Genomic DNA, 14342 nt, shown 5'->3' with positions numbered 1-14342 from the left:
CGTGGGTTTGGCGGCCTAGCATCTAGAAGAATGTTCAATGCAAACATATCTTGACACCGTTCACCTATATCAATGATCAAGTCCCATTCAGGAATGATTTTATGAGTTGGGCCATTTTACCCCATCTTGGCATTTTGGGCTCTGTTCCCCTACCCATTGCCCCATCACCCCCATCAATCAAGAGCCGTGTGCGGGTGGCTGGATAGTGTGTCGAGCAGACTGCCATCGCCGTCGTCTACGCGTGGAAACGTTGGCTACTTTTAAAGGGTGGGGGCAGAAACGATAAGGGTAAATTGTGAATGCCATTAGCAGCGAGGAAGGTATTCTCTGCCCTGAATGGAAATTACATTCCCATTTGAGCGAAAACGCCGGTGCCACCTTCCACCCACGCTCGCACATCGCTCGCAGTGTTACGGTTACCTTCCTCAAAAAAAAAAGAAAAGGAAGATTCGGGGGATGAAAAGGAACACCGAGTAGGTGCTCCTCAGCAACCCCACATATGTACAAATCTCAAAGTTTCTCCCCCGAGAAATCAATTTCATTTCGATTTCGACAACCGCAGCGGAAATCGGAACTTCTGGTTGATGTTTCCCCCTTGTCTTGCGTCGCGTAGCTTTCTCGAATCAAAGACTCCACCTTCCTGGAGCGGAAATTTACCGAATTTTGTAAACGTGAATGGGGTGATAAAGAAGTTACCTGAATTGCGGAACCACCACCAACCCCCTCGATGCATTTCGACACAGAAAACACCGCAGTAAACATACCTACAGTTGTCGAAGTGTTGCATCCCTAAGCTGGCAGTTTCAGGTTTATGGTTTCAAGCTGCGGTATTGCAATGTGAGACCGGCTGGGAGTGGAAATTACCACTGGGGATTTATTTTACGAACTATGAGAGAAATGCGGCAAACTGGGGAATGCAAGAGACAGGGATGCTGGAGCTCAGGAAGAGGGATTCTTCTGGAAAATGTATTGGACGTGCTGAAGTAATGATTTGGCGAATGGATGAGAGCGATCGTTGCAAGGTCGTTTGGTGGTACATATCGGTGTTGACGGAAACCTACCTAACTTTGGATTGAAATTTAGCTGCGCTTTTTGATTTAGGCGGAAATTAATTTGAAAGCATTCCGATTCAAAGGGTACAGATTTCTCTGTCTTTAGCATACAATAGAGCTGAAAGTAGGACGTCTCAACAGTTGTTGGGAGTTTCCTAGAAAGTTGACTGATTGAAATACTAAAAAAAACATTAGATACATTCTATAGGGTGACTTTGGATATTATCGGCTGGGTCGTATAATTTAGCTTGGTTGGGAAAGATTTGAGATTGAGATCAACTGGGCAATAACATTTCAAAAGGGCGTAACTGTTTTTTTTTTTTGAAACAAAGCTTTCTTTCATTGCTGTGGAACGTATTTCATTGTTCCAACACAATCCTACGCCACCATTGGAAAGAGAAGCAATTTCTCTGTCCAGTAGTATCTGTGAATTACGTGAAAGATATAAAATACGATCCACCCACAGCTTTGAAAGAAGCTGATTTTTGAAATGAGTTACTTTGAGTTAAACAGGTTTAAAAAAAAACCAAGACGAAGAGAACCAACCTGCCGAAAATACATAAGTTCTCTTTTTGAGAGAAGCTTGAATTTACGAAAACAAGTAAAAGTTCAATGATTACTAGAAGAAATTGCTTTGAACAAATACGAAACAATTCAATAGTAGTCAATACAATATAGGATGACGATGGGTATTATCAGCAGGTTTGTTCTTTTCGTCATGTGGGGTTTTTTGTCGGTCAAATTTCCTAAATCTTGGTCGTATAATTCAGCTTGGTTGGGAAGGGTTTGAGGCCAACTCTGAGTTCAACAGCTTTCAAAAAAAAAAACCCATGACGAAGAGAACAAAACTGCCGAAAATACACAATTTCCCCTATATACATATACATATATATGTAAACTTATCCCTCTACGGTTGGCTTTTCGGTCAGGATGAATCTCCCTGAAAAAGGCCCAAACCGAGGGTCGAAACGTCAAATGAAATAGTGTCACCCCGTTTATAATTTATCCTGACCGACCATAGAGGGATAGTTATGTCAATTAGTCGGTCGTTTCTACAAGTAATACGAAAAACATATATTTAACCCTCCTAGGATGTTAGGCTAGGCACACCACAATGGTGTAGTGCACGTTCAGCGAGACTGTCTAGGTCATATTGATACAAGGGTTAAATATTGTTTGATTTTGATGTCATATAAGTGTAAAAAATGTGCTTGCAATTTCTCAAGGGCCCAATAAGATCAGAGGCAAACAACCATGTCCATTTCAATCTCAAAATTTCTTTTCTTATTTCTCGGGTTCATGGAAAGGGCTTTAAGAGTTTTATAAGAAGTAATATCCTCAAACAAATATTTCAATTTTGTCGAAGAGTTATTTAACCCTTTTACTTTGAAACCATGTATAAATCGTATAGAGCTACATAACTACGGTACCCTTATGGAGGCCAACACCAGAGAGGGTCACCAGATATTTTTAAAACCTTCTCAGCATAATTTATTGAAGAATTTCTGTTGGAAATTCTGAAAATTCTCGTAAATTTCTTGAAAGCAAAGTGAACTTATGCATACGCTGACGCTGGTAGAAGATCTAGTGAAATTGAACCATATTTGGATAAAGTTCAGATGAAATCACTCTTGGGGAACTCTTAGTGTAATCCCAGTTCGGTTCCAGTTTACAATCTCAGATGTCAATCAGTTCAATGATACAAGCTTGCAATGGTTTTCTTACATAAACAAATAGTGTTATGTTGAAAAGTGCTGATTTTAGAAACGATTTTTTTTCACAATTTTTTCCACATGATTTTTTTTACTATCATGGCTGAAGTTTGAAGAAATGCTTGGCAAAATTAGAAGACCTCCTGATTACAGTTTGTAATATTCTCAGCCTAAGCGTATATAGTTTTTCTCCAATCCAAGATTTGTAGAATTACTAGTCAGAGTTTACAGAATTAAAAAAAAAACAAATTTGTAGATTCACGATCGTAGTTTGTAAAATAAACTTTCGGAAAACCTTTTCAAAATTTGAAGAATTCAGAGATGAAATTTGTATAATTCTGTTCCAGTGTTTGTACGATTTTAGCAGAATTTTTTAGAATATCTAGTGTTTGCAAAGCTCCGAGCTGATGTTTCTTTTGCATTCGAAGTCGGAATTTATACACCATGCACAGAATAAATATAATTACTCGTCAGAATTTACTAGTACACATGTTTTTTTCCTCCCCTGTTGGGGAAATTAAGCCACTGCGTCCAATAGGCTACTAGTACACATCCTTTGCCAGTAATTTGAGAATTCCTAGTCGTAATTTGTAGAATGACTACCGGTGCTGAGAGGATTTCTGCTCGGGATATAAAATAATCCTACCCAGTTTAGAATTTGTAAACTGTTCTATCCATAGCTATTTTGCCATAGCTTGTAATATTCATGCTAATATTTGAAGAAGTACTAGTTGGGATTTTTAGACTGCATACCGAATTTTGTGGAAGTATAACCGAGAAATGTAGAACTACTACATAAAGCCATAAAATGATTAACTTGAAACTTAAATACGGTCGATAAATCAGTAAAATGTGGAGCTAAATGTAGAACTTCCATTTAAATTTTCAGATTTCTTTTTGTAAAAAATCTGAAGGAAGAAAATTTCTCGGTATTCTTGATTACCTTACAATGTTGGTGAAATTTTCCATTGGAAATAATTGCAATTCTTGCGAAATTTAACATATCATGAATTTCTATATAAAATCAATAAAATTCTGCAGCTTTTAGGACTCCTAGTGACTTTTTTTTTAATTTCGACTTATACCATTTCTGCTCGGAAATTAATATAGAATTGTTAAGGTAATTTTTAGAATTTTTATGATCAAAATTTTAGGGATTAGCAATAGATAGCAATTTATAACACTCGGAGTTTGAAGAATTCTCCAATAATTTTCAAAATTCCTGGGGATGGAATTCTGTAAAATTGCCGTATGAATGTGTAAAAAAAATGTCAAAATTCTTGGTTTTTTTTATATTTGGGAATTTAGTAATTTGTGTATGATGTTTCCATAGTTTAGAATTCTTTCAAGAATTGAGAGAATTCCTATGATCATTTGGAGAACTACTATAAGAGTTATGAGAATTCTTTCAAGAATTTGTAGAACACGACGATTTTTGGATTCCTACAAGAATTTATAGAAATGCTTCCTAAAGTTTTCAATTTCTAGCAAGTAAACTGTGGATTTCCGGCAGGAAATTTCTAGTCCTTCTACTAGAATTGTTACGGGTATAAATATTTGTTACAATTATAAGACAGAATAATTGTTTAATGTGTTAAAAATTTATTATTTGTACGTTCTTTGTGATGTATGTTTTATTTTACCTTGTACATATTCCCATAATTTTAATGCACATTTAAAGGGTTCTGGAAAAAAGAGGCCCATGGGATGCAATCCTACTTTGATTGCCAACTTTCAGGCCATTTCTGGCAGCGGTCAAGTACTAGATATATAAACCTTTCCCTGCCACGGACTTCACGTTGTTGATCTCAAGTATCGAACCCCGAAACGGGATGCCCGATAAGGATTAGTTTTCCTAGACAAAAACAAGCTATGAACACAGCATCAACTACTGTGAACTAAAAGGCATACTGCCAACTAAAATACAATTCCAGGATGACTGATGGACCCAAACCAATAAATGAAACCTCGTCATCCTGTGATCGGAAGATGTTATCCATCTGGATAGCAGGGCACATTTATGTGTTGTGCTGTATCTATTTGTGATGTCTCTTATTTGTACATTTGTAAGGTTTTATATGTCGTGATTATGGGACATAATGTGTACATTTGTAAGGTTCTATATGTCGTGATATGTTGATCCTTTGTAATAATTAATTTCTTTTATTTTTGTAACATGGCGCCCCACGTTGGGATGTTGGGATGTTCAAAAATAAAAACTAGAAAAATCCAAAATTCAAATTCACAAAATCATGAATTAAAAAGAATCACCTTCCAAAACATATTTGAATCTATTTTATTCGTCATTTGATATTAAGATCAAAATAAAAAAAAAATGAGTACCTATTAATGAGTTAAATGGCCGGGGTTCTGCTAAACCGAACTAAGCGCCAAAAAGATAATTTCGAGATAATTAAGCTCAAAGTTCAACCACTCACTAATAAACAACAGCGGAGATTATTTGAAACTTTTCCGCACACATGTAACATACTAGCCTTCATTAACCATCAGAAATGAAGAATACATGTAAATTATTTGGAATCATTGATATAATTACATTTTATTTCTTGGTACCTTGCACTCAGTTCACTCTGGCTGATCAAAAACATTAGAAAATGGTTTATAGTTCAGTTTGGCTGAATGTTTTTTTTTGTTTCAGATAAAACCAGTTGGATAGTAAAAAAAATGTCGATTTTTCATCGTCTATCAAGTCGAAATAGATATCACTCACAATTCTTTACATGAATCAAAGAGGACGCGTATAGTATGGTAGCACGAAGGTCTCAAAATAGTTTGAAATACGAACGGCGGAAGCCCTCGCAGCTCAGCCCTTTCCAACCATGCTTTTTCTTCATAAGCGGTGCATGTGGAGGCACAGAGCAAGAGTGATTATGTCAAACGATGTCCTTGCATGCCCTGAGGTCCTGAGATGTGAATGTGGAGCAATTTGTGTACTTCAAATTTATGCTGGTCGAAGAAAACCATGAAAATGTTCTGCCAAAGTGCACTAAGTACAAAAAAGTTTTCAAAAATATGAAAGAGATTCGAACTTGGATCATCTGAGTGATAACCAAGCGCGTTACCTCTAGGTCATATTACCTTGCTGAAGGTCAGTCGTTAAGTCTGAATCAAGTTCTAAACATTCTTCTCAAGGATGGTTTTCGTGAAAACGCAATTTTTCGATCAGCCAAAGCGAACCAAGTATTTGAGTTTTTTCAAGCTTTATTATTCTTATTAGGTTTGTTGTTCAATGACGGCTCCTGTGCTAAATTACCAGTATGAGGTGTATCGACATAACGCTGGTATTAAAAACCAGTTGTTTTTTTATTGTTGAGAATGAATTGATTCTAAAATTCTGTGGACTTGGTTCGGTCTGGCTGAATGTGATTTGGACAAATGGCAATCAGCGCCATCGAAACATAATTGGTTCCTCCAACACCCGTATTTCTAATAACGTGTTCATTTCTCTCACAGATTGTATCTATGAGTCGGTTAGAAGTTAGAAATCTGACGGCGATGAGGAGAACTTGAAATGTTCATCACCTGGATCAAAACTAAAATATTTCGCTGATCCTATCGAATGGTTTACAGTTCACTCTGGTTGGACGCAAAATAATGTTTTGTATGTTCCGCCAAACTGAAATTTTGAATTTACTCCACGAAGAGCTGTCAGAATTACTGGATTTTTACATGGAAGGAAGATCATCATTTTCTTCACCCAATGGTTAAGAAAACTCAATTTTTCAAAAAATGGTCTTTGGTTCGGTTTAGCAGAACCCCGACCAAATATTAATCGAACTACTAATTGAAAATAGTAGAATTTCTGCCGGTGTATGCTCTAACAGCTTTCCCAATGATTAATAATTGAGGTAACCCTAACGGATTATCCTCGTTTAAATTCATGAAGTTTCTAAGCAATAATTGCTTGCAAAATATAGCAGTCAAGCTCATCAATAAAATCTTTTCGTTTCGCAAAAAAGTGTAGTGATGGAAGTTTTAATATAACTTTGCAAATGTTATGCAATTGAAACGCTTCTTAGAGGCGTTTTGAGAAAAGTATATAATGTTTAGCAGTATTTTTGAAGAAGTTACTTGCAATACTTCCAGATGGGTTTACAGGCATACTTTAGAAAATTAATCGCTATATTTCTGCGAAGTTTGCAGATTAATTACTAGAGTTAAGCAAAGTTTGTATGCAGTTCTGTATAATAAGGTGGATTTAAAAACTTTTTGCTTTGATCCTAAAGAGTCCTGAGATCTTTGAGACTAACATTTTCATGATTGATTAAATACTGGATAGGTAATGTATCTCCAAGCTATTGTTGGATCGCTCTTCTTTTATTATTTAATCACTAACCCCCATCACCCTCATGAGATTAATAGTTTATGAATTTCCATTGGGAATTTTAGAAATCAGATTGTTTTTAAAATCATTACCTTTCTTAATTATGCAATCAAAAATAATGCCCTACCATAATACAAGAAACTCGCCATCGGACGATCCTTCATGTTACGGAATATCTCATTTAGCGCAAGAGTAGCCATTTCCCCAGCAAATCCAAACACCTGGGATTACTGCCCAAAGGAGTAGCACACCCAAACGTCTCTCATTCCAAAAAATAAAACACAAGAAAAACTAACGCTGCGAATCTTCTTTTTTCTTCCTCTTCACCATTCCATGCTGTTCATCGCGCTTGATCCAACCGCTGATGCTGCCGCATCCGTCCGTCATCCCCCGGAAACCGGACGTTCCCGCAATTTCTGGCGCTGGCTCCCGTTGCGACCAACAACAGGTATTCGTCCTGCTCGCTGCCGTCGCCGTTGGTGTCCAGTCGGTGGCAATTGGCGTGGCTGCTCCAGTGGCCACCGTCGTCAAGGTAAGATCCGCCTAGCCAGGGTTTTGATTGATGCTCTTGAAGCGAGCATCTTTCCCAAGTCCGGGAAAGTTTACCCGTTTTCCAGAAATGGGTTAGCTGTTGTGGTTTCTTCTCCTTGCCCACAACTTCTCGGCTCCTGTTGGTGTTCTTCCTAGCGGAGGGCTTAATTAATTATAAATTCTCTCATTCGTCGACTCGCCTTTGGAGTGCTTCAAAATTTCCCGATAAAGTTGGGAACGAATCGATCGCGAGTGTTTTAACAGAACGATGACACACCAGGACCGAGTGAGGAGGGGAGAAATCCTCATGGCTAGATATAATTTTGTTATTGAGAGAAATCTGTTATCAACTCAACCATATTTAACCCTTCGTTTGCTTTTTCGTTTCTTTTCCCAACCAGGCGGAAGAATACGACCCACATCCACAGTACAGCTATTCGTACGGAGTGCACGATGCCGTCACCGGAGACAACAAGGAACAGCACGAAACCCGGGACGGTGATGTTGTGACTGGCCAGGTATGTAAGAGTGTCTGTTTTTGGGCAGATTAGGTGTTTAGAAAAATCGATGTCTGTCGCTTAAGCGATTTCAGTTGACTGGTTTGAACCAACATCTAAGAATTCCGAGTGAACAACGAACTTCGTTTGCCAAACGGTGATTTCACTTCCTCTGATAAGGAAGTTCTGGAATGCTTTTTCAGTACACACTTCCCCGGATGTGTGAATATTGCATCTTCGGATGAACCTGATGTCTTTTTGTGTCGTTATGATACTCTGGCTCCAGCTCGGAGTATTGTAACTGTAGAATCGATTAAAAGGGCAATCAATAGCTTTTCCCATTTCAAAACTCCTGGAGCAGATGCGATATATCCTATTTTGCTTCAGAAGGGGTTTGATTATTTCAAACCTATCAATGTGTGCTCTTCTGAAATGCTTGGAACGCATTGTAGATCATCATATCAGATCATTATCTGGGAAACGTGCCTCAAACCAATTTGTTGACCAATCTGAGAACTCCACTGTGACTGTGTAGCACAAGGTTATTCACGATATTGAGAAAGCATTCACTCAAAAGCAATCTTTTTGGGTGTTTTCTCAGATATCGAGGGTGCTTTCGATGCCAAAAACAGACATCTCTTTTCGACATTACGTCAAGCAACGATTAGAAAATTTAGTGATTGCGGATGCCCCCAAAGGGGAGTCACATCACAACTTTTGCGGAATCTTGGTCTGGTTGGATTGTGCATCAGCACTTTTTTCGACCTGATGCAAAGCGCTCTTCAGGTATTTGAGGATTGGTAACTCCAATACGACCTTTCGGTAAATTCGAGTAACACATCTATTGTTCTTTTCACGAATAGGCGAAACCGTAATGGCGTTTGGCCTTTGCGTTTCTCTGATTCTGAAATCGATGTGACCATAGAGGTAAAGTACGTTGGAGTTATCCTTAGTTCAAAGCTTTTCCGGACAAATCACAATGAGTTCAAAATTAAGTGAGCTTGTATGGCCTTCGAGCAATGCTGGCGAAACTTTAATAAAACTTGGCTCTCTTTACGCTTCATGGCACACTTGTGCGTTAGTGCTCTCTTCTAGTGTTACGATCTTATTCCCCTACCTATCGTTTACCCAATCCCATCCTTTATTTCTTTCCCTCTCCCTCGGGTAGATGATGCCATGAGTAGGCAAATGCTTTTTTGGATTAAATCAAAGATATCGGATAAGATATTGGATACGTGGTATCCAATATAGACTTTGAAAAGCCAATCGTTGTTTTCGAGTATTCTTCTATTCTATTCTTCTATTCTTACATTGTGTACATTACATATGTATTGAATTCAACAGCGTGAGCATTACGGCGCAATAAGAAAGCTTCTACTTCACTATATCCATCTTGTTCAAGAAACTGTTACAGACACTTAACTACATCTCTGAGATAGTAAGTTGGACGGATATTTTATACTGCACCATCACCACATTATTCTGCAGAAGAGCACCCCGCAAAAGAACCACTTCGCATCTCATCGCTAGCCAGAACCATGGAATTAAATGTATTTTTTGCGTCTATCCATGGCTTTGAAATCTGTTCAAGGGGAAAATCAAGAGCTGCACCAATTTCACAAAACGAGATGAAGAAATTTCCTCGAAACAGGATATAAGGCACACCTTGATGCGGTTATAATTAGTTTTACGATTTCAGACCTCAGGCACCATTGTTTTTCCAGACTAAATAAACATCTCTCTACCATAAGAATTACTCGTTTCGTTAACGACTTACAATCGCTCATATGGAAAAGCGAGAAAATCATACCAAAAGCCTAATCACATCCCCTATTTTTTCCAGTACTCCCTTGTTGAACCCGATGGCACTCGTCGCACCGTGGACTACACCGCCGATCCCGTCAACGGATTCAACGCAGTCGTTAGCAAGTCCGGCGAGCCAGCCCCGGCGGTCGTGAAAACCGTTGCCGTTGCCCACCATGCCCCAGCTGTGGCGGTTGCTCACACTCCGACCTATGCCGTAGCCCATGCTCCCACAGTTTTAACCCACGCTGCCCCAACTCTGACCTATTCACACGCTCCAGTTGCCTACCACCACGCCCCAGCTGTCGCGTACCATTCTCCAGCAGTGACCTACCACCACCCATCCGCTCTGGTGTCCCACGAACTCCACGAGCTGCACCACGAACCACTGCTGTCACACACCCTGTACCACCACTAAGGCGGAACGGTCAGTAAGCGGCCGGTGGAAGCACCCCCACCTATCTCGGACCATGCGGCAATGAATGCGATCTAGGATTGGACCTCCCCCAACATTGACGGCACTATTACATTCGTAGGTTTTATACGATGACTCAAATTTGTTCTGTTCTGTAGTTACATATACACACACACACTGGTTGCAACATGAGATGAGATTATCGAATAAAGTATTGTTTTTTTTCTTATACAATTACTAATTAGTAACGTAAGGACTTGAAATCGCTTGTTTGAGTTCTCCATCATCCGAAAGTTTATATTCATCTGCCAACCCAAAGCCCTCTTCTTCTATCAGTGGGTAACACCTCAGGGCTGCAGATCTTCATTGACAGATGACTGCGGTATATTATCGTGCATAGTGGTCACATAACTGGATCTCCAACACTGATCTTAATGGTCGATAGTGATAGAAATTCGGGAACGATAATTAACCCTAAAAGGGATACCTTCATGGCCTCAGTTTCGTCACCTCGCTGAGTGTGTTCCATCAAAGACGAGCTCTGAAAGGCGCCTGGGGTCCAATGGACCCCAGGTATCCCTTTTAGGGTTAAGGAAGGTCAGCCACGCCACACTCTACACAGAGAAATCCACTAGTTCATCTTGTGTGCTGGTGGTTAATCGATTGGTTTTCGGCGTATCTTAGTAGAGGCTTTACCAGAGGCTCATGGTGGTGCAGCCTTAATTAAGAATATGAAAGAACGGCTGACGCTTATCCTGGACTTTACATCTTCGGTGTTGAATTTGCTCATTTCAACAGATTGAAAACGTCGTCGTTCAACAAAACTACATTAACCCGGAAGGTCGCGTCGTGTACTAAGTACACGCACCATGAAAAATGCTCTTTACAATCCAGGTTATCCTTGGGATCTTTATCTGACTCATCTGGATCACAACTTTTACGAATGTTTACGTCGATGATATGATCAATAGCGTTGACAGCCCTGAAGAATACAAGGAATTGTTTGAGGAGATGGTTAAGCTGACCAAAACTGTCGGAATGCAATTGTGAAAGTGGAACTCGATGTCTGAGCTACAACTGCATCTGATCATTCGTTGTCGAGCTGCCGCGCGAGACAGTCGTCAGTTTCACGCGTCCGGGCTACTCCTCGTTTTGACGTAGGACTACGTCTCTCTTTTCTATACCGGGTGTCATTCTAAATTTTCAGAAATCGGCCGCGTTACGTTTGAAGTGGAGATTTTGAGCGTTAATAACTCAGCCATTTCTCGTTGAATTTTCAAAATTTTTGCTCCAATCGATTGGAAATCTTTACACCAATTATGTACAATATTAACATTTACTGATTTTCAATAACAAACTATTGAAAAATTGGGAAAAGTGAACCCATGTTTATTCCAGCCAATCACGATCGAGCACATTTTGGATGCTCCCGTCGAATATAAAAGCTACTGCTTCTTCGCATCTTCCCTCATTCGTCTTTGTCGTCTCGAGGTGAACGCATCGAACGAGAGCTGCCCACTTTCTTCGTTTGCGTTTTCGCTCATTATTCTTTGGAGGCCGTGTCGGTGGTTGGCGGCACCGCGGTGCTGTTGCACATTCACCTTCTAACCCTCTACCGCGGCAGACCAAGGAAGTGTTTCGAAAATCGGATTGATCGACGGTGGTGGCAGAGGCAGCAGAAATTCCAAAGAATGCTCCGCCGTGACGGATGAATTTGCGAGTTGCGTCGCTTTTCTTCCCTCGGCGCTTCTTTCACGGATTGATTGACAGCGGCGCATTGCTAATAGCGTCAGAAATCGCATCCAGGGCAGCAAACGGCGGGCCAATCTTCGACGGCGTTCAACATTCAACACGGAGAAATCTAACACGCATTGCGTGGCATGATGAATTCGTCATTTTCTGTCAAAAATCGTCCAATATTCAAACGGCTCTTTTCAGAGCCATCGAAAATTATTCCTCAAGAGTTGTGAATCAGATAATTATTTCATTCCATAAAACGGGAAAAGTGTGGTGTAACCGAAAAGTGAAAGATTGAATGCTTGGCGGCCCCGCAACAATGATGATGCCGGCCACCAATGGTTCCATCCGGAATTTAGCAACGCTTTATCCTATCTGAACCATTTTTCGTGAAACATTGTTTAATAATAGCATTTTCGAGTTAAAATGCTCTAAATCTTTCAATATTTTGGTTACTTTATTCGTTACATGAAACTTTTCTCATTTCTCGGTTGATAAGCCGTTTCAAGCGTCTGGTGCATATGGGGCGGGGCATGCAAACGAAACAAACTGGAAGCCAGCCAAATGGGAGGAGCTTCATCTGCTAATCTAGGGGTATAAAAGCTGTACCCTCTGTTTTGTTTCGTCATTTACGTTGGATCAGTCAAGGAGGTTGGTGGCACCTCCTGCACGACAGCAGCACACACCAACCCAGCGACGACTCGGCTCGGCTGGAAATCTCATCCAAAGCAGCAATCGGCGGGCCAGTTTACGACGGCTTCCAGCATTCAGCATGGAGAAAACCAACACGCATTGTGAATTCATCAAAATCATCCATTATTCAAATGGTCCTTTTCAGGACCATCGAAAATATCATTCCATCAATCAAGAGCAATGAATTGAATTATATTTCTCAAACGATCGATAAAAGTTTAGTGCAATCAAAAAGTGAAAGATTGAGAGCTACGTTGCTCAGCAAAAGTAAAGTGAGATATTATTATTCTCATCAACGGCAGCAAGTGGCGGGCCAGTTTTTGATGACAGAGAAGAGAAAACCAACACGCATAGCGTGGCATGATGAATTCATGTAATTTTCTTTCTAAAATCGTGCATTACCTAAACTGTCCTTTTCAGGACCACTGAAAATGATTCCCCTGGAGTTGTGAATCGGATAATTTTATTCCATCGATCTGAAAAAGTAAAGGGCAACCGAAAAGTGAAATATTGAATGCTTGGTGGCTCAGCATCAGCGAAGTCAATAATTGATCGTTCATCCCGGAATTTAGCCACAAAGCCACCAATGGGAGGAGCTTCACCTGCTTTTCTAGGGGCATAAAAGCTGCTCCCTTTGTTCTCTTTCGGCATTTTCGTTGAATCAGTCAAAGCAAGTGGATGTCACCTACGCAGTTACGCACCAATCCTGCGACGACTCTCGGCTATCTTGCTGATAGAATCAGGAATCTCATCCACGGCAGTAAGTGGTGTCAGTTTTCGATGGCTTCCAGCATTCAGAGCGGATAACTTTCAATTGTCTTGCCGAAATCTTCTGCTATTTAAACAGTCCTTTTCAGGACCAGCGAAAATTATTCCTACAGGGTTATGAATCGGATTATTTTCGGATAATTAAAAGCGACGGACTGAAAACTTAGAAACGGTAAAGCCGGCCTCTAATTGTTCTTCGCAGAAGTATACAACGTATTGTCGAATCTAGAATATTTCACGAAACTCCAATCAAAATGATCTAATGTTTCGTTTTTCAAACATTGCTTTAGCGACCCCTCAGTTTGCCGTCACCCCACTATGCGTGGAACAAAGGATCATAGAAGTTAACTTTTCCAGCAGTTTCCGCACCAAAAAAAAAGGCTTTAACATAATGACAGCAGTTGAGTTATGTCAAACACACATGGCTACGGTGGTGCAATCTATTCATTTTATAGCGGCAATTGTAGTTATTTTAATGATTGTTGGGATTGTATCGCGAAACCATGTTTGGGAAGTTATGGCCCAATGCCTTTCAATATTATAATAATTTTACCCTTTCGATGAAAATTCTTTCAAACATCGGTTAACATTAAAATGAAATAATGCTTAACCCTCGAGTGATCACGCAGTTGTATTTTATACAACACGTTGAAAAAATCTCACTTTTTGTACTAAGTATTAGCGTGGTGCTGGCGGTGATGGCCAACCGCGCGAATTACGGAAGGTTAAACCAATTAACATCTTAAGATCCCATTAGACATGACAAATATTTGGCCAAACAAGCATAAC

At 39.9% G+C, this 14342-nt stretch overlaps 1 protein-coding gene and 1 long non-coding RNA gene across 2 annotated transcripts in view; one reads left to right on the top strand and one right to left on the bottom strand.

Annotated features, from left to right (window-relative positions):
- LOC115258666 (larval cuticle protein A2B-like) overlaps positions 1-10612 on the top strand; it is a 56139-nt gene extending 45527 nt beyond the window's left edge. Inside the window, exons 2-4 of the mRNA XM_029858908.2 lie at positions 7558-7641; positions 8042-8158; positions 9981-10612. Coding sequence (XP_029714768.1) covers positions 7558-7641; positions 8042-8158; positions 9981-10358 — 579 coding nt within the window. The 3' untranslated portion in view covers positions 10359-10612. The remainder of the gene's footprint in view (positions 1-7557; positions 7642-8041; positions 8159-9980) is intronic.
- The window catches only part of LOC115258700 (uncharacterized), a 282925-nt gene that overhangs the window by 223039 nt on the left and 45544 nt on the right, over positions 1-14342 (bottom strand). The window lies entirely within an intron of this gene.

The sequence above is a fragment of the Aedes albopictus genome, chromosome 2, assembly GCF_035046485.1.
Source record: "Aedes albopictus strain Foshan chromosome 2, AalbF5, whole genome shotgun sequence".
NCBI classification, from domain to species: domain Eukaryota; kingdom Metazoa; phylum Arthropoda; class Insecta; order Diptera; family Culicidae; genus Aedes; species Aedes albopictus.
Note: the sequence above shows the minus strand (reverse complement) of the source record. Positions and strands in the feature narration are given on the sequence as shown.